Source organism: Clytia hemisphaerica, unplaced genomic scaffold (assembly GCF_902728285.1).
Source record: "Clytia hemisphaerica strain Z4C2 unplaced genomic scaffold, Clytia hemisphaerica genome assembly, whole genome shotgun sequence".
Lineage (NCBI taxonomy): Eukaryota > Metazoa > Cnidaria > Hydrozoa > Leptothecata > Clytiidae > Clytia > Clytia hemisphaerica.
In genome coordinates, this window is record NW_027103674.1 from 1,176,813 (window position 1) to 1,198,360 (window position 21,548).

The following is a 21,548-nucleotide window of genomic DNA, read 5'->3' on the forward strand; positions in this document are numbered from 1 at the left end:
AAGAGTTGCGTAAAGACAGAGGCGCCCGCTGCTTCAAGGGTGGTAACGTCAAAACGCCCAATATTATCTTCCAACAGAAGGCGAGTTAGTTGCCGCGCGAGTTACGTCACGCACTCCACCTCAGCGCATAACAAACGATGTTTCAGTAATTATCAATAATTATAAGAATATCTTATGTGCTTAACTTCAGTAAACTTCGAGTGCTTCAATGAAGATGAAGAAGGTAAGAAGATAAAAAATGCGCTGGATAATTTTCATTGTAACAGTTTGGTCAATCATTGCTGAAAGTTTGAAAAAGTTTTTCCGACGCGAAAAAAAATTTCAGCCAATTAAAAGCACAGTGTGCTTATACTTACTTTGTTTGCTACATCGTCTAGGCTAAAAAAAGTGAGAAAAGACACGAATGCCTTATTTTAATGAGTGTTGTTATGATTTTATTGATTGCGGCCGCGTACAGAATGTTCCTAACTGCCCTTAGTACATTGAAATGAGTTTTTCTGTCCCTGTTCCTATGAAAAGCTAACCTACTACCCCCTAGATATTGACGAAATCTGCCATCATCTGCAAAACTGGCAGCCAATGCAATGAATGAAATGAATGATTGATCAATGATGATGAAAAATAAATTATTAGAAGCAATGTTGAAAAACTTTCTCAGGGGGGCGGGGGGGGGGGGCTCTGCACCTAGAACTCCTATTGGAAATCCCCAGTAATGTTTCACTTCACTTTGCATCTCTTATTGTGTCTTGTCCCACAATTGGATGGAAACTATACCTGATTATACTATCTGACTATTATGCATCATAGATCATTCATATAAGCCTGTTGTTTAATTTAATAGACATCATAAATTTTCCTTGCAATTACAGTTAGTGAATCAAAATGTATACCTAAAGTTTGTAAAGTATTTCATTCTTGAATAAATAGACTTACAATAGATCAATAGATAAGAAGAAACTGTGTGTATCTTTTTGTCTGCTTGTCTTGTGGTTTGCTTTTTTGTCCTTTTTTTCTCTCTGCTAATATAAATCGAAAGTGAAATAAACGATTTTCGCGCGCTTTTTCACCATAGCTTGATGTTAGATCGAGTAAATTGTTTATCAGAGAACAACAATCGCTTGCTATGCTTGGAAAAAAATGATAGTAAAAATGGTCGCTCTGTAAGAAAGAAGAGATAAGATTTTCGCCGAGCCACGAATAAACAAAAAAGAAAGATCTGGCATTCACTTTGCTGCACTTTGCGCTAGAGGAGAAGCTGCTGGACCAAAAAAAACTTGATTGGTAAGTACTTTTTTACCTACTTTACATTCTCAGGTGCCTTGTAAATAGGTCACCCATTTGTTAATTTCTCGCTTCTTTTTCAACCCTCTCATCTTAGCCTACTTAAAAAAAAATGCACACATATTTTATATGATGTGCGTGATATTGTGATTAGTCACACCTTTCCTGTAATTCAAGCTTCTCGGAAATCACCCGGAAAAATGTGCACTCCACCGTTCCGTTGTGAGTCAAATTGTTTGGGAGGTAAACGAACGCGTTTTTGCCTGCAAGGGGTTAGGTAAAGTGGGTTTTCAGCTTCTAACTTTTGACAGCGATCTTTTTGGCAAGAGGTTTTCAGGGTGGTATCATGAATAGATTGAACATACTAAAATTTGAGGGGGTTTTGCTTGACAGAACTTAAGAACAGGTTTGTTTACCTCCAGAGACCAAACGGTGGAGAGCATCAAAATAATGCGCGCACTAGTTTTACAAATTACGGGAAAGGTGTATTGATTATGATGTTTTGATCTGTTGACCCTCGCCAGCCTAGCCTAGGAAGCAAGAATTAGTTATCATATGAGCTACTGTGAGATCGGGTAAAACTTGCATGAGTGGAGGGAAACTTTCATAGCCATCAAATGAATGACCTGGCCGGTCATTAAAGTACAAAGTTAAATAAAAACAAAACGGTATAATATAGCTGCGAGCATAGCAGAGCTGTGTTATTCAATTTTGCTGCTTTGGTTGGTCAGTCATTTGATGGCTATGCGAGTTTCCCTCCAATGATGCAAGTTACCTGACTTTACGTACACTTGACCTACTACTAACAAATCGACATGGTCTTCTCAACATGTACACCTACTATGGGTTTTGGAGACCACAACACTGGAATCCTTGCTGACACATTCTGCTGCCCTAAACGTCATAAACCAGTGAAACGAATTATCAATTGTTGGAACAGAGCAGATATTGAAGCCTTGAAATCAAACATGAAAAAGAACTTGACTACTGCCTGCCAAAACCACACAATTGACATGCCAATCAACGACCTCTGGAATGATATTAAGACAGTAATGCTGAACAATCAAAAAGAACATGTACCAACCAAAATAACCTCGCAACGCTTTTCTCAACCTTGGTTCACCCACAAATGTAAAAGAGCAGCTCGAATGAAAAAACGTAGGTACAGACGTTATAAATCTACTAAAGAACCAAAAGATTGGAAGAGGTTTCAAGAATGTTCTCGTATGGCAAGTAAACTATACAACAAAGCAAAAAGTATCTTTATCAAGAATTCTGTTGGTGGAGACAAGAAAAAGCTTTTTAAATATATAAAATCAAAGCGTAGAGACATTGTCGGAGTCGCACCATTAGTCGACGAGAACGGCCATCTTCAATCAGACGATAAAGTCATAGCTGAGATACTGAATAAACAATACTGTAGCGTTTTTTCAAAAGATGATGGCAAATCACCCACCATCAACGACAAAGAAGTTTGCCAAATCAACCAAATCATCATAACAAGGAACGGTATTGTAAAACTCCTCAACAATCTTGGCCCAACAAAAGCAAGCGGACCAGACAATGTTGCATCACGACTACTAAAAGAATGCTCGGAACAAGTTGCAGATGCTTACGTTCTGCTGTTTAATGCATCATTGAAACAATCATCAGTACCAAACGACTGGAAACAGGCTCGTATAACACCCATACACAAAGGTAACAACAAATCTAAATCAAAAGCAGAAAACTACCGACCAGTGAGTCTCACTTCCATTTCGTGTAAACTCCTAGAGCATGTTCTACATAGTCATATTATAAATCACCTGGAGGAACAGAAAATACTATCCAACAATCAGCATGGTTTCCGTAAGAACCGCTCATGCGAAACCCAACTCCTAACCACTGTAAACGACTTTTAGTCGCGCGGCTGAGGTCGAAAAAAGTGGCTAGAAAATGATTTTTGTGATACACCTCTTAGATTCCACTTTTTTCGATGGAAACTCTCGAATTAGTATATGTAGATTCCAAAATCAAAAAGTTTCCACGATATTATCGTGCAAGTAACGAGTAAATGGCAATTTTTTGTTGTTTCCAGGCAAAATTGCAAGGCCTGGAAATTCATGATTTTGGGGGGGGGGTCTTCAAATTAAAAAAAGACCTATATCACATGATAGAGCTCTTCAAACTGAGCAAAAAAGTATATTACACCAAAGTCCCAACTTCTCTAGATCAAAAGTTATGGGCCTATTTGTGGTAAAAAACTGATGGAAAACAGGGAATTTCCCCACAATCTGCATTAATTTATGCAAAATTAAACACCTTTTTGACCACAAATAGGCCCATAACTTTTGATCTAGAGAAGTTGGGACTTTGGTGTAATATACTTTTTTGCTCAGTTTGAAGAGCTCTATCATGTGGTATAGGTCTTTTTTTAATTTGAGAACCCCCCAAAAATCATGAATTTCCAGGCCTTGCAATTTTGCCTGGAAACGCAAAAAATCGCCAATTACTCGTTACTTGCACGATAATATCGTGGAAACTTTTTGATTTTGTAATCTACACATACTAATTCGCGAGTTTCCGTTTTTTTTTTGGAATCTAAAAGATGTATCACGAAATGAAACGTTTTTCGACCTCAGCCGCGCGACTATTTGCTAAGGCCTTAAACAATGGTGAACAGGTAGATGCAATACTTCTCGACTTCAGCAAAGCATTTGACAAAGTATGTCATCGTAAATTACCACTAAAACTTCAACATTACGGAGTCAATGGAAAAATCCTTGCTTGGATTAAAGATTTTCTGTCAGGAAGATCACAGAACGTTGTTGTAAGAGGCACAATTTCTGAAAGCTCCCCAGTTACATCAGGGGTTCCCCAAGGAACTGTTTTAGGGCCCCTGTTGTTTCTCGTTTACATCAATGACATGCCTCTAACGGTAGAGTCATCACTTCCACTCTTTGCAGATGATTCTCTACTGTACAGAATTATAAAACAGCTAGCAGACAGTCATGTGCTCCAAAATGACTTAAGCAACTTAGTTCACTGGGAAAATAACTGGTCAATGGAATTTCATCCCGATAAATGCAAACTTATCCGTATCACAAACAAAAGAAAGATGATCGAAGCTTCTTATTCCATCCATGGTGTCCAACTTGAGAATGTTGACCAAGCAAAGTACCTCGGCGTAACCATAACGAAAAATCTAAATTGGAAAAAACACATTAGCAACATCATATCAAAAGCAACTAATGTTCGTCTTTATCTCCAAAGAAATCTTCACCACTTTGACAAAGAATCTAAACTCCTATGTTACAAAGTATTTGTGCGACCAATCTTGGAATATGCTAGCTCTGTTTGGAGTCCAAATAGTACACAGCTACTCATCAACAACTTAGAAATGGTACAAAGAAAGGCGGCTCGTTGGGTGGAAAACAAGTGGCAATATGTCTTCAGTCCAACTCGAATGATCAAATCACTTAAACTGCAGTCATTGGAAACTAGAAGACAAATAGCATGTCTGAAATTACTATTTGACATCAACAATAATTCAAAATTTGTGGACGATCAATTAAAACCATCACGTCAACGCTGTGTAAATATTAGATACAAGCGACAACATGCCCGACTGAAAGTTTATGAGAACTCGTACTTTCCCTTCACCATTGACTTATTGAACAAATTACCATCAAAGATATCAAATATATTAATAGATAGAAATAAATTTATAGCAGAAGTAGAAAAATCATATGAAACCTAATTTGTTATGACTAAGAACACCTATACTTCGAGATTCTAAGTTCCCGCCTTTCTGTTATCCTTACCTTCAGGTTTGAGCATTACACTCCTCAATACCCTCGTTTTCTTTTTCCCCATTAAATTTTCTTTTGTTAAGTTTTTGGTAGTTTGATGATCACCAACTTTTTCGAATTGCGCCTTTTTAATTCTTTTTAGAATTTTTTAAACTAATAAACTATTTATTCAATATATTCTAACATTTTTTATTATTTTTACTGTCTTACTATTTATTACTATTCATTATTGTATAACTATTTATTATTGTATAATATTCTTCTTCCTTTTTATACTTTTTTATTTTTGTAAACAAGTTTTTGTTAAATATTTGCGATGTTAGCTTTTTTAGGCTTATGCAAATAAATGGATAGAAATAGAAATACGGTACTTGCGCATCAGGGCAATCTAGTAGAGTTAGGTTTTTGTGTGACTTGGGAGTGGTAGTGGTTAGGGCAGGTTAGTTTGTTTAACTCTAGAGACCAAACTGTGGAGATCAATATGTGCGTGCAACTGTTTTGTTTTGTTTTTCAAAGTTTTTATCTCAGGCAACATAAATTGAACATCCTCAATTTAAGATAGAGGTAGCTGTGAAACCTGGCATGCACCTAAGTTTCTATGTCAAACAGAATCCTCTCAAATTTTACCGTCAACTGCTTTAAAATGGGACTACTTGATATAACATGGGACTTTTGCCTTCTGGTCAGCTTTTTCTCTCTATTGTAAAATCTCTCCTTGAAAACAAACACATTTCTATGTTTCTTGGACAGTATAAAAAGATAACCCTGGAAGTTTGGTAAAATAGTTGCTGTTTTGGCGTCCCATGTTATGTCAGGTAGTCCCAAGTTAGAGCAGTTGACGGAAGTATGCTATTATTTTTTTCTATTTATGATATTGTTACCATCCTAACATTTTTTCCCAAATGAATAATCAATATCAAAGGTTAAAAAAAGCAAATTTTAAATTTTTCTAAGAAAATAAACAAACTGACTTTTGCCTGCGGGGTATATATTTAAGAGAAAGTGGGTTTTCACTTTCTCTTATACAGCAAAAGTCAGTTTGTTTATTTTCCAAGAAAATTTCATACACAATAATGGAGCGCACATCTTCCTGGGCCATTCTTGAGAAGTTGGGATTAATGGAAAAGGTGTTTCAGCCAGATAGTTTTTTCAGAAATCAGAAATCAAGGGAAACTTTTTTCCAAAAATCAAATATATGGGGGAAACATTTTTGGCAAAAATCAAAAAATCAAAAAAACTGGGGAAACTTTTTTCCAAGATTGAAAATTGGTGATAAATCAAATTGTCAAAAAATCGCACAAGACAATGTGGAAATGCAGGAGAGTTGGCAGCTCTACATGTGACCAGGAGGCTTGGAATAGTGGCTTAGTAGGCAATCAATCACAAAAAGATTACATCAATTTTCTCTTGATTATACCCCTGTCTCCTTGGAAAATGTGTTCTGAAGCTTTCTAGGGTTACCTAGACAACAAGAACACGTTAGATGACCTTTATCATACCTCTGTCTCATCATTTCTAGCTAATTAATTTTTGAAGATCTGATCAGAACAGATAAAAATTTCTAGCTGAAATATATACTCATATCGAAAAAAAAAGTCGCCTCGCCTCGCTACTTTCGACTTTCTATTGAATGATAAGTTACTTCAGAATTGCATAGTTTGGAAGGGGGTCACTACCCCCTAGTCTACAGTGCCCCCCTTCTCTATGTTCTATCGCCTTTCAGAATTTGATGGAAACCCCCTTTAAAATAGGGGTGTCATTAGGATTTGTTCCCACTTACGAGACATTATAAATGCACAGCTCATATTAATTAACAAAAATGATAGCATATTCACTCTTTGAAAATAATATTTTTAGAACTTAAAACCCAGTCCAAGACTGCAAAACTAGAAATTTAGAAAGATAGGTTCAAAAAACTTTGCTAAGAAGTTAACCCCTCCTTTGAACACAAACCTCCTCCTAAACCCCCTCCCCCCCTTTCTACAAAAAAATCTCTTACGCCCCTTTGCTGAAACTTTTTGAACAAATTGCTACCCATTGGCCCAACACAACATGTGTCTATTTATTTGTGATAGCTTGTTTAGCCTATCCTTAGGTTTTGTGCATGAATTTGATGTTAAAAAGATGTTATAGGGATGTTTTTTATTATCATACTAAGGTATAGGGTAACCTTGTAGTATACTACATACAACCTGTATTCATAAAATCTGTCAGAAGTTTTAATGAATCAGTATATATGGATCATATATTTCTATCTAAATTTATCATCAACAGTACTATAAAAACAATGAAAAATGCCATCAAGAAAGTGTAGCTCGCTGAGCATTGTTGGGTTTATTTGTTGTATTGTGATCATTGGATATGCATTCTTGACGTTACAAGAAACTCAAAAGTTAAATGAAATCAAAGATCACGAGATCATCAAAAGTAGAGACCATGAAAGTGTTTTGAAAGAGCAACTGAAAGGTGAGCATATATGTATATACTATTTGCATTCGTTCGAAACAGTTTACCTGCCTTAAATCTGCTGAAATTGTATTGGAAACAGCCTTTTTGGTGAAAGAAACATCAGTAAAGTGCCCTTTTTGGTTGCCAGCAGCAGTGTACGCTACCCTACCTGAATTTGGTAAAATCTCCTCCGAAATTTACTAAAAAACCATCAACCACCAAATTACATACCTGCTAAAAATATTTTTTTTTCCAGCCGCCAAAATAAGTACATACCATGCCAAAACATAGCGTCAGCCTGGGTTTAGGTCCCAGGCAAAAATTAGGTCCCCCCTGAGTTTTAAGTCCCCCCAAAGATTTATATACTTTTTGTTAGCCCCCAGGACACTTTCAAAAAATTGATCCAGTATAAAAGGGTTTTCCAATGTAAATGGAGTTCAGTTGTAAGCTTGAGATAAAATATTTTGCACACTTTTTATAAAAATATTGCGCAGGAGGCAAACATTTTTCAGATTCATGAGCTTCAATTTGGGTAATTGAAGCCAACTATTAAGCTGAATTATTATAGCCCCCACGTTAAGTGATGAGATTTTAGCTCCCCCCAATTACATAGGTCCCCCCAAAAAGGTGGTGTACTTCCAGCCCCCCTCCTTTTTTGGGAAAAATTTAGGGTATAACCCCCCCCCAACTAGCAAGGGGGCTGACGCTATGCAAAAAAGTATCAACAGGTATCAAAGCTATTAGCCAGATTTTGGCTGCTTGTTGTTGTCTTACTACTAATAAATGAACTACAGGAGGAGTCATTAGGAAATTTGAATTTCGGGATTTTATCATTGTTGAGAATGTGAATACACATAATGTTCTTCATCTTAGTTGTGTACCACCATGCACAAAAGGTCGAGGAAGAATTAAAGAAGGAAAGAGAAAGACACAGGAAAACAAGAATAGGTACAAGCCTTTTTTATATACTTTGTTTACTTTTGAAAATCACTATGAAAATATGAAAATGTTACTGAATATTATTCATTTTGATAATGTTGTCAATGAAGGGCTGTTTTAAAACCAGTAAGAACTGGCTGTCTTTTCTATTTTTATCCAGATTTTTTTCATTTCAGAATTTTTGGAAGCAAAAAAGGAATTTTACAGTAATCTCACCAAATCAAAGGTTTGTTTTTCATCGAAAATATACATGATATTGAAAACTAAAAAAGTAAATCAATTTTCCAAGAATTTAGCACTTGAACTACCAAAAAGTCTTTATGGGTCAAATGAACCTTTAAAAATATTTGGCGAATGATTATTTTGAAAGGTCATGTAAATGAAGTCCCCTAACTTAACTAGGTAAAGTCCAATCAGGTGTTTTGGGTAAGGTCAAATAAGTACTTTATAGTGGATCAATCTTCACATGGACTCTTTTCGCGGATTGAGAATCTAAAGTTTTTGTGTTGACAAAATTTCTTGAATCTGCCCTTTTTTACCCAATTTCAGTCATTTTTTCAAGTTTTTACCAATATTTGGATTTCTATTTTTTTTGAAGAACTAATTTTCACAAGAACAGCCGAGTTTGAGAAAATGGGTTAATTAATCCATGCCTCTTCCTAAGATTTTCCACTATACTGTCATCATTATACTTCTGTCTAAAAAATTGGCCTTGGCTCTAACAAAATCAACCTACTTGAATACATTGATCATCATCCTGAAAATTTCTATTTTTGTTTTATCATTCAGCATGAAGCATGGACACGATTCAAAGCTTTAGATAGCGATCACAAGATGTTAAAGGTAAACTCGAGTTCTTTAGTTTTTCATAAATAAATAGGATCCTTCTGAATATTCTTTTCATTGTTGAATTATTTATTACCTCTCAATTATTCCATCCATCTATAAAATTGTCCCTTAAGGGTATAGCTTCTCAAAGTGTTGTAAGGGTCGAAATCAGTAAAGATGAGAAAAACTGCACTCTAAGGGTGTAAAATTCGAAAATTTCTGACCATATTTTGCCTAAAAATAGTCAAAAACGTTCAACAAAATGCACCATAAGGGTTGATTCTCGCTCAAATCTCGAAAATTTTCTTCTGCAATGTAATAAGGGTCCGATTTCAAAGGAATTTTTAGTTTGATTCGCAAACCTCTATAGATATATCTCCTATATATATATATATATCTATAAGAAACTTTTTTCGCTTGAGGATGAGCAGAAGCCTAAGGAATTTTGTGCCGCACGTATGGTCGTTTTTGAATCGAGTGCCCCCCCCTGGTTGAAATTTAATGAAGAATATTTTAATCTTGGTATATTCCTATAAAGTAATTTTTTTTCGGTTTGGGTTTGAGTCATCCTATATAAAATTAATAGATGAATAAGTGTGCATTGATTAAATATTTTATACTACAGTAAACACTTTATTCTCTTTACATGATAACAGGCCGAGCATGAAGAAACGAAGATTAGTTACACTTCTCTGCAAGCACAATATAAAAGATTGAGTGCAGATCACCAGCGAATTGTCAAACAAAACAAAGATGAATACAACACGTTAAAAGATAATAAAGACAGAGAATCGACGAGTCTACAAGGTAAATGATATTGTCTAAACAACATTTATGGATAATGCTCAACTTACTCAACTCAACAAATCCGCTATATACGGTGTACAGACAATTTCAAATTTGGAGATTTAAAGAACGGAGAATAATTGAATTCATTGCATGTCCTCACAAAGGCTATAATTTCAAAGGTTATGCGAATATTTGTTTTTTCAGATCGTGTCCAAGAATTGTATAGGAAGAATCTCTATTACCAAGAAGCCGCGGAAAAACATCGAACTTACGGAAAGCAAATGAAGGTATAATAATATCTAATTGAGGTATAACATGATAAGGTGTGGATGGGTTTAGGGAGTGCGGAAAAATGGATGGTCCGCCGATGAGGACAATGTAAGCCCTTGTAGGCCCTTGAACTAATTTGGCTAGGAGCAAAGATTATAGAGAATGTAAATTTAGCGGTTTGGCTTATTTTGGAGAATAAATAAACATGTTTTTTTTTTAATTTTGGTGGTACTCTAAAGCTACGATCTCTGTCTCATAAAAACAAATCCTTGCATATTGAGTTAACTCGTGGTCGTAAACTAAATCTTCAATAAGAATGGTATTAATTATTTTAGAATATTTATTTTAGGAGCATTATGAAAATTGTACCATACTGGCGGAACAGTTAAAAAAGCGACTAGATTCAAAATACGTTTCCTTGAAAAAGGTTTGTCATTTTTGTTCTCGGATGATTTATTTGAGGTATATATCGTCCGTAATCCTATATAATAAATGCTGCAAAAAAGAAGTATACTTAACACTGTGATTGACGATATATGTAATACAGTGAAAACTCTTTAACCAGCTTTAACTCGAACCTCTAAAACTCGAATCCGTCCTTAACTCGATAAAGTTTTCTTGTCTGTTCAGTTAGCAATGTCTTGTAAACCTTACTCATGACACAAAAAAAGTGTTCACCGTGCGTGTTCGTGTAACAGAGACTCCTTTGTATGTATTCATGTTGAAAACCTTTTTATGTTTGCAACATTTCACAATTTCGTTGCTGTGACGAAATGGTATTGAAAGCTTCAAAGCTCAAATATTTTTCTATATTCATTTTCGTTCATTCGAAATTTCAGAAAGATTCAATTTTACCGACAAACGAATTGAAAGCAACGCAAAGTACTACAGAGAAATCTTCTAACAATGTTATGCTTCAACCGAAAACCGATAATCCTGCGAACACCAAATCAACGGAAAACGTCGGAGACGATGACCAAAATGTGAACATAGGAAATCACCGGTATGCCGGGAAAGCGGAAGACAGTGAAATTGCAAATAATCACAGATACGGTAACTTGAAATCAAATAATAAGATTAAAGGAGACGTTGGACAAAACCCAGCATTGAAAGATGTGACTTCAAAGGTATGTAAAATATTCTTTCCATCCTTGATTATGTGTAAGTCAACGTGAAGACATATTATATTTTTTAACGGAAGCAACCCCAACTCAGTCGGGTTTCGGCCACCATGTTTCTATTCTAAGTAACGGAGAGGGGTCAAACACCCTTTTTTTCCGTTAGAAAAATGAGTTACGCACATCATGAATAAAAATTGCTTCTTTTCATTTTCATCTTTCATTTTCATCTGATGCTCTGATAAAGCGAGTATGACAGTATTCAGTATCAGACAGTATTAGTTATATTTTTATTAATAGTCAGTCGATATCTTGTCAAAACCAACATTTTGTGTACAAAATGCTATAAAATTCAAAGGTCATATTTGTTATTTTAGTTTCAAAATCAAATCAAGTAAGTTATTCGTTTTTCTTTTAGACCGTAACAGACACAACATCCTCACCACCGAAGGAATCACAGTTCCAAAATAATTTAATCGGAAAAGACAAAAATCAAAAACAAGAGATGTTTCATCAGAAAGATGTTCAACATCCACAGTTAGAGTTACCAGGAGGAAAACCTCATGACTCTGACGTTGAAAACCAAGTTAAAAATCCTCACGTTCAATTAGAGCTTCCTGGAGGAGAAAATCTCAACGATAATGCACTTGATAGACAACGAAAAGATGCTGGTGGACAAATAGAACTACCTGGAAAAGATAACCAGGATAATCTGTTAGTGCAACGTCGAAATTCAAATGGACAGGTTGAATTGCCTGGGAATAATGCACAAGATTTGATCAAGCAACGGCAGAATTTAAACGTAGCACGACAACAAAATGAGACACAACAAAATGAACGTTTAGATGTTAAGAAAGTTACTATGGAAGATGATGAAAATGGTGATCAGAATTTAGATAAAGATGGCGGTGGCGGAGGAGCTGGGGCGGAGGGCGCTGGCGAACAAAAAGAGACTGGGAACGAGAATGATCCTCCAATCAAACTTGATGAAGATGAAACTGAAGATAAAATGGTAGACGAAGATGAAGAAAAGAAATAAATTTTTATTGATGAGGAATTTTTATTGATGGGGAATTTTAACAACAAAAAGTGATAAATTCGTACATATTAAATGACCAAAGACCACGAGATTCACTTGAAACTGATTAAAATCGGAATATATTGGTTCTGGATGGTATAATGGGACATGATGTAAGTCTTGAGTAAGTCAAACTCTATTTGGCAAAACCGATCTCGACTGGACTATCTTAACCCTGAATTTCAATGACACTCTTGTCAATAATAAGTAGCTGTTAATTTACTGGGTTTTTTATGTGAAATACACAGTCCAGGGTTAAGGCCGGTCTCCATTTTCGCGCGACATAAGCAAAAACTTTTGACGTTTTTGTAAGGTCATTGGTCGGTTGAAAAATGAAGCAATTTCATTGGTCGAAATTGACGTAACGGATGAAAAAAAAGTAGAACTTCCTTCTGAAGGAGTTCAACTTTTTTTTTGTTCGCGCAAAACCTTTTTTATGATGTAATCTTTTCGTCAGGCAAAAAAGGTTAAGAAAAAAACTGTCGCCCATTTCGCGCGAAAGTGGAGACCGGCCTTTAAAAATGAGTCAGGTGAGGGGTCAAAATGAGTCAGGTTAGGGGTCAAAATGAGTCAGAGGAGGGGTCAAAATGAATGAATTCCTCTGACATTCATTATATAGTTACTGTTGTATTTCCTGTCCTGGGCTAATTTTTGTGTATTTTTTATAAAATATATTTGTCGACCGCCGAAGGCGGTTTCTTTCATAGTGGTACGCTAATCTCGTTTTGCCTTGGCTCATTACTTTGTCTGCCATTTACTTTCGGTTTTTTTAACTAGATTACCCAGGTGTTTCTCTTTTTTTTCGCTGAATGTCTTTTATTCGGAATTGAATAATCGAGACATGAAAAATGACTATATTGTAATCTGTTTTCAATGAATAATCTAAAATGTACTGGAGATGACAGGTTAATAATGTGCGCGCGCTCTTTCGCGAGCGTGATGCGTGATTATCTGATATTCCGATGGCGTATTGGCGGCCGCCCACGCTAAAGCTCTAAAGGAGCGGACCAATATGCCCGACCTTCAGAGCAAAGCGTGTCGTAGCCTATTTCCACATCTGGTACCAGATAAGATGCGTGATGTAAGGCGGTCGTTTCAGTGTGGTTTAGATCCACACTGTGACCTAGTTATATTTATAAAGGTATTTAGTACTCGTTTATTTGTTTACAAAGAGAAAATCATAGATGTTTCTTTTCAAAATATCGTAGGATAGGCTGCGCGCATCCCCAAAATTTTTGTTGATATATGGGATGCGTATCGTGTGCAAATTCCCGTCCAAATTTGGAGTAACCTGTTTCGATTTAAAGCGAGTCAGAAAGATTGATGGCAAGCTCACATATTCGAGTTATGCTATATTACTTTTCTTCGGTGGAGTGTTTGTTATAATTTTTTGTTGAATGGCAAAATGGCAACTAAATATACCCTCCAAAAACGCAAAGATGGAGTAACTCGTGGACGGAAATTTTATACACGATACGTATCCCCTATATCAAAACATATCAAAGTGGATGCATGCAGCCTATAAACAATTACTACTCTTGAGACATCAAATGGTTTTTTATGAAAAGAAAGTAGTTTAAATAAAATTCGCTCAGAGTTAATCACCATGGCAATAATTTCAAAACGAGGCAAGGGATGTCCGTGACGTAATTTATGAAAAGGTCTATCGTAGGTAGGCTTTGATGCGTTTAGGAGGAACCTCATTATCTTTTTACTATTTAATACCTCCTCTTTGTTTGAACTATCCAAGATGAATATTTTTACTAGCATTTTTTTTGAAATTTCAATTTACATTCCAATTTTTGATTACATTTAATTTTAGATGATTTATTTATGATAGTTTTATGTATCGTTCTCAATTATCAATCAATCAATACCTAAAAAATAAGTGAAATCAAGAAATAGTTTTTAATTTCCATGTAATGACTCGTTAATGAATTTTTTTCAACCGAGTTACCTTTTTACTTGAAGTCTGCGCCAAAGATTAAATCTGTAAGTTCTAAATTTGTAAGTTCTATTCCAACTTATCAATACACTATTCTTTTTTACAAGCATACAGGGAAATCGGGTCGAGGCTCAATATACTTAATTTATGCTTATATGTATAGACTTCGATTTGTTGATTTTTTTTTGGGTTCATGAAAATTTTGAATTTTTTAAGTCGGAACATTGATTCGGCTCAAAGAATGAAATTTTTCTTTGAAATCTGGTGCCGCAGGTGAAAATCTTTCGTCCAAGAAAGCTCAAACAGATTTAAAATAAAAGCAACCCTAAAAAGGTCAGCGTTTTAGAAAATCTGCATAATTCTTTTGCATTTCAACTTGGAAGTGTTGCCGAATTTGAACCCAAGTGTGTTATGCTTGTAAAAAAAATGTATTCTCAACTTTGGTATCTTTAAAGCCTGATTATATTATTGATTGAAAATCCAACAAAATCGGACCATTTTTGAAGTCTCCAGTCTGGCCCCAAGTTTGAGCTGACAGACAAACAGACATTCTCAGATTGTAGCTCAACTGAAGTTGAGAATTGCGGGGTCAAATTTTCGAATAGCATAAAGCAAGTGATGTATTTGCACAATGAGTATATATTCCCATAAGATTATCAATTTGGATCAAAAGTTGCAAGAGGTGCACTTGCAGGTTGGCCGGAGCTAATTATGCCTTATGAAGTTGAACATTTTTTTGCAGCAATATTTTGAAAAGGACCCTTTTCATAAATAGACCTTATTGGAGTTTTTGATTTTTCTAAAAAAGCGATGCATTGTGGGATGGTATTCGAGAGTCTAGACCAAAATGAAAAGATCTATCCGAAACATTTTACCCCCCCCTCTCAGACCTGGTGGGATTTTTTTAACCAAAACTCGATGGGGATTGGGGATTGCTTATCCTATTTTTTTATGCTGGGAATTTGAAATCCATCGTTTTCAAGTCAGAAAATCCAGTGGGGATGGAAAAAATGGCACAATATTTTGCAGTGAGGATTTTGTTTATCTGATTATTTTGAGCGGGGACAAAAGTTATAGGGTATAATTTTCCACCGGCGACGAAATTTTGGCCAATTTTTCCAGTGGGAAAGGGTCCCAGTGGGTCTGTGAGAAGATGGTGTATTTATAAATCTTGTTTTGATGGGCAAACTTGTCCCATGCCCAATAAAATTGAGAGAAGAAAACACGAGCATAGCATTCTCAGATTCACTCAATACAAATATACAAAAATTTCAGTCAAATCTGGTCATATTTGGTCGAATCGGCAATGTCATATACCTACCTAAGCACTACCTTTTGATTTTTACTGATGGACGTGATACAGTCTCGAGAGCGCTAGCAGAATCATAAAAAAAACGAACTAAAGGAAGGTGTACGAGTTTCAAATTTTTGAAATACTTCTATTGAACTTTTATAAGGAAAATGAAAAAAATTGATACAAAAAAGGATTTGAAACAATATTTACAATCTATAGTATAGAGAATATCTTTAATAATACACAGTAATGTCTATTTTGCTCTTTTAAATAAACTAAAATTCTCGTACTTTTTCACGTAAATTGCGAAAAATTATTGGACCTTTAACATTGGACCTGGTAAACCGACATGCAGACATGCAGACATGCAGAAATAGGACCAATTTTCAAAAAAAGCTACTACTAAAGCATCCTAAAGAAAATTTCACAGCCAAGAAAATCTCGCGAGTCCGGCCATTCGCGAAATTTTTCGTATTTCGCGGGAATTTAATTTTGCTAATTATGAGCAGGATAGAGCAAAATTCTTTCGTGGTTTTTTATATTATATAAAGTGGAAAGTGAAAGTATCGTATTTTGCTCGTTTCACTTTTCCAAAAGATTATCAAAACATTTTCTATAAATACAAGTAATCTAGAGACTACAATGTTAGCTATTTTAAATGTCCCGAATTTGAAGTACTTTGGATTTTTTCGCGGGGATTTAATTTCGCGAAAATCGGGAAAATTTCTAGCTGCGTAAAAGTTCCGATATTAAAGGAATGTTTAGAAGAAATGATGAACTGGAGCACGAAGAATGCTTAGTAGCTGTAAGAGAACGCGAACCCTGATAAATCAGTATTATTTAAGGCAAAAATCTCTCACGGCTTTAAGTATAAAAATGAAAATAATTCTATAACAAATGTCTAAAAAGCAAGTTTTCAAACAAGAAACGCGGTCATTAAAAATAAATTCTTCTCTCTAAGCTTGCTAATAATTTAGCCTCTGATCCAAAGTATTCAAATGAGATTCGGCTTCCGTGAAATTCCTCTTTCGTTTTCCATGATTCCTGCGGAACGGACATAATTAAGAGCTTGAGAGAATTCCTTTTATATTTTCTCATCAATTGTTTTAACAGCATTGTTTTCTTATACATTTCAATTGTTTGTGACATCAAGACACATCGTAATACAACGTCAAAGATGACAGGTATAATTTATGTAATGTTGAGGTGAAACTATATTTAAACCTAGTTTATTTACTTGTAGCTACTATAAGCTAATTATACAGAACATTGCCTTTTACAGCTAAGTTTTAAGGCATGACATTAAAATATTTTAGAACCAGATGACCAACAGCAGCGAATGATATTGACAGCAAATATTCCAGGACAAGAAGAACCTGTAACATTCGATTTCACCTCCATAATCAATCAGGTCGTTCAAGGTGTCAGACAAGAAAATGATAACAGAATGAATCAAATAAATCAAGCGCTAGTAGAACAACAAAAGAAGGTGGACGAGATTGAAAGAGCTGCAAGCACAAAGCGGGGAAATAATATCCCAGAAGGGGTTGTCCCAGTTCGTGCTCCGCCAGAGATTGTGAACTTAAATGCCTCAGAGGAGGCTTCACAGCTGGCCCTCCCAAACGACGACAATGTGTCGATTTCAGGATCAAACAGATGGTTTGGATCTATTGATGGGCGACGCCCTTCGAGCTCTGAGGGAGGATCATTTTCTCAAGAGAGAACATCAACTCCTCGCAATGGAGCCAGCTCAGAGAAGGAAGATGTCCCGGTCGTTGAAGAAAGTCAAGAGTTTTGGCAACAGGCTGCAACAAAGGGTTATGAGGATAAATCCAAAGCATGTGGTCAGGAGATTTCCTCATCACTGGCTTGTGCTGCCAAGGTGTTTTGGCAAAAGCCTATGGTAACCGAGACACTCAAAGAGAAGATTGAGAATGCGGCACTGCCAGCAAACTGCAGTTTCCTGGTGCCAAAGAGAACCAACGCAGAGATTTGGTCAAACCTCCCATCCTTTACCAGATCAGCTGATGTTAAGCTACAGGAGATCCAGAAGACACATGCTGCTGCAACCACAATGATCCTTAGAGCAGCATCAGACATTACAGAGGCTTCAAAGCAAAAGGCTGATCTAAGCTCGGCGGTCATGGACATTATGACTTACTTGAAGGAAGCAATGTCCTTGGCAGGAAAAACCTCGCAGCTTCTCAACCAGCTGAGGAGGGACCAAATAAAACCTAATCTGCCAAGCAGCTACAAGAAACTTGCCACTGATAATGACGAATCGTCAGAAATGCTATTCGGGGAGTCAGTATGTGATCGTCTGGAAACCCTCAAGAAAGAGAACAAGTTGGCACAGATGCTGGAAAAAGATAAAGGACAAAAGAGGAAGTATGATGATAAGCCGAGCATATCGTCAAACAAGTGGTCCTCTTACAAGCCCCAAAAGGGGACCAAAGATCAGGATGGGCAAAAACAGCAAAAAGACCGAAAACAAGAAAACTACAGGTCATCGAAAGGCAGGTTCAACTCCCACAAGAAGAAGAAACATTAACAAAACAGGTGAGAACCAAAATAATCGATCATAAACAATACCTTACCAAAAGAGTACAGGAATTCGAAGGTGGTGCACTGCGCCACTACCGCAAAAATTGGGAGGATCTAACTTCTGATAAGGAAGTCTTACAATCCATAGCAGGACTGTGGATAGAGATCCAGGACTTACCGAAACAAAGTAGTGGCAGAGTCCCACAAAATTTAAAAACAGAAGAATTCGTTAAAGAGGAAGTAGAAAAGCTTCTGAATAAGAAAGTGATTGAAAGAACCTCTCATGAAAAAGGAGAGTTTATCTCACCTACCTTCGTCACTGAAAAATCGGATGGGGGTTATAGATTTATTCTTAACCTCAAGCAACTCAATAAAGAGATTGATAAGAAAAAGTTTAAGATGCAAACCTTAAAATCAATCCTCTGTTTGGTGAGACCTAATGCCTACATGGCTAAACTTGACATTAAGGACGCCTACTATAGCGTTCCCATTCATCCTGAGAGTAGGAAGCTACTCAAGTTTCGTTTTAAGAACCAGCTTTTCCAATTTAAGGCCTTGCCGAATGGGTATACTGAAGGGCCTAGAAAATTTACAAAAATAATGAAGCCCCCACTTTCAAAATTGAGGAAAGAAGGGGTGGTTGTGGCGGATTATATTGACGATTTGTTTACCACTGCAAGAACTTATCAAGCTTGTAGTGGTAACATTGATAGAATCATAGAGTTATTAGATTCTTTGGGGTTCATAATACACCCAGAAAAATCCCTTTTTGAACCAAGCCAAGTTATGGAATTTTTAGGGTTTATTATTGATTCTAGAGATATGAGCTTGAGGCTAACCCAGGAAAAAGAGGTAGCTATCAAAAAACTATGCTCTGAAGTTTTGGCAATGCAAAGTGTGCCAATTAGAACCTTGTTTAAAATTTTAGGAAAATTTTCCAGTAGTTTTATGGCAGTTCCATTTGGGAGGTTACATTACCGTGCCCTAGAGCGGCTTAAAACTGAAGCCCTAAAAATCAACAAAGGCAATTTTGACAAGAAGATCTCCCTATCACATGAGGCACAACAAGACATTATGTGGTGGAAAGATAACATAGTTGGTAGCTGGGCTCCCATTCTAAGAGATAACCCCAAGCTGGAAATGACCTCAGATGCCTCAAAAACTGGCTGGGGTGCAGTATTTGAGACTTCTACGGGAGGCCATTTTACTGAGTTTGAAAAAGATTTACATATCAATATCCTTGAGCTTAAAGCAGTAAACTTTGGTTTACAGGCATTGTGTCTCAACATTCGAGACACACACATTTTACTGAAAATTGATAACACCTCTGCAGTATCTGCGATAAATAAAATGGGTAGCATTAGATCCACTTTGATGGATGAGATTGTTCACTCCGTATGGAACTGGGCCATAGAAAGGGAATCATGGCTCACCGCTACACATATTCCGGGTATTCTAAACGTAGAGGCTGATGAAGAGTCTAGGAAGACTGAAACTAGGACAGAGTGGATGCTCAATAGAGATGCCTTTAATAATATGGTATCAGTCCTTGACTTTGTGCCAAACGTTGATCTTTTTGCTAGTAGAATTAATTGCCAGATAACAAGATTTTTCTCCTTTCGGCCAGACCCAAATTGTATCGGTGTAGACGCCTTTACAGTAGATTGGGGCGACCTAAACTTTTATGCATTCCCCCCATTTTCATGCGTCCCAATGGTAATACAGAAAATATTCCATGATGAGGCAACAGGCATACTAGTGGTACCTGACTGGCCCAACCAACCATGGTACTCAACATTCCTGGACATGATAATTGAAAGAGTTGATTTCTCTCCTAGGAAGGACCTACTGGTGCTGCCGCAGAAAGACATCACCCACCCGCTACACAAGAACCTGAGCATAGTGGCAGCAGTTGTCTCCGGGAAGCAATTATGAAGGAAGACCTAGGAGAAGAGGCAACACGACTAATCGAATCATCTTGGGCACAGAAGACAAGATCAAGCTACAACTCCTATCTCAAAAAGTGGTCTTCATATTGTGAAAGAAACAAGATTGACCAAAGTAAACCAACATACAAGGACGGTATCAATTTTCTGGTGGAATTGTTTATAAAGAAAAATTCAAATTATGGAGTAGTAGCTGCGGCAAGATCGGCTTTATCAGCAGTTTTTCCCAAAATTGAAGGGAAAACATTTGGGGCAAATGAACAGGTATCTAGGTTGTTGAGAGGCATGTTTAAAACCAGACCCTCAACACCTAGATACACAATGATCTATGATCCAGATATAGTCCTCGACTATACTGCTAGCTTACCAGGGAATAAACAGCTTGAACTGGAACTGTTAACAAAGAAACTTGCCACATTGTTATGCTTTCTAAGCGGTCAGAGAGGCCAAACTATTGGTGCATTACGGCTTGACGCATGTGGTAAATCAGACGAAGAACTGGTGTTTTATATCAGATCCTTAATGAAAACGTCCAAACCTGGAAAACACCAAAAACCTCTGGAGTTTACAAAATACATGGACAAGAACATATGTATCATTAATTGTTTTGAAGAATATCGTAGAAGAACAGATAACATCAGGGAAAATTTAGAGGGTAATCCCCAGGAATTGATACTCTCTTACACATATCCTCACAAACCAGTTAAAGTAGCTACTATTGCACGATATATAAAATCATTCTTAGGCATGGCTGGTGTGGACATTACTGTTTTCACAGCACACTCAACGCGCCATGCCTCCACAAGCAAAACCAACAATATGGGTTTGTCAATAAAAGATATAGCTAAAGCTGCTGGATGGAGATCAGGCTCCACCTTTGCCCAGCATTACAAATTACCTATAAGAAACGAGAACTTTGGAAATAAATTATTATCACAAAGGTAGATACCCACATGAGATGTAACATGATTGAAAATTATTTCTTGTACGAGATATTGATCATAGTAGTTGTGTTACTATATATTTTATATATTTCTTTTATGAAAATATACTTTGAGTTGCATTTAAGACCAAAGTTTGCTTTGAAGTCTCATTTGAATACTTTGGATCAGAGGCTAAATTATTATTGATAAAATTAAACAAATAAAATGCAGTTTAATTAAGATAATAATTTACCTCTGATCCAGTATTCAAGTGCCCACCAAACCCCTGTATACCCCCTTTTCACCTCAACATTTACTACATAAACTTTGCTCTTAAACTAGTCTTTGAAGGAG

General features: G+C 36.4%; 2 protein-coding genes across 2 annotated transcripts; both read left to right on the plus strand.

The window, feature by feature from the left end:
• The first annotated feature begins 1,259 nt into the window (after positions 1 to 1,259).
• On the plus strand, positions 1,260 to 12,595 carry LOC136803444 (Golgi integral membrane protein 4-like). The gene is made up of 10 exons (XM_067060168.1): positions 1,260 to 1,281; positions 7,347 to 7,538; positions 8,394 to 8,468; positions 8,636 to 8,685; positions 9,249 to 9,302; positions 9,944 to 10,094; positions 10,281 to 10,363; positions 10,696 to 10,773; positions 11,186 to 11,473; positions 11,883 to 12,595. The coding sequence occupies exons 2-10, from the start codon at positions 7,367 to 7,369 to the stop codon at positions 12,501 to 12,503; spliced, it is 1,572 nt and encodes a 523-aa protein (XP_066916269.1). The 5' UTR covers positions 1,260 to 1,281; positions 7,347 to 7,366; the 3' UTR covers positions 12,504 to 12,595.
• Positions 12,596 to 19,399: 6,804 nt separating this feature from the next.
• On the plus strand, positions 19,400 to 21,216 carry LOC136803554 (uncharacterized). Its single transcript, XM_067060292.1, has 2 exons — positions 19,400 to 19,864; positions 20,164 to 21,216. The coding sequence occupies exons 1-2, from the start codon at positions 19,400 to 19,402 to the stop codon at positions 21,214 to 21,216; spliced, it is 1,518 nt and encodes a 505-aa protein (XP_066916393.1).
• Positions 21,217 to 21,548: the final 332 nt, after the last annotated feature.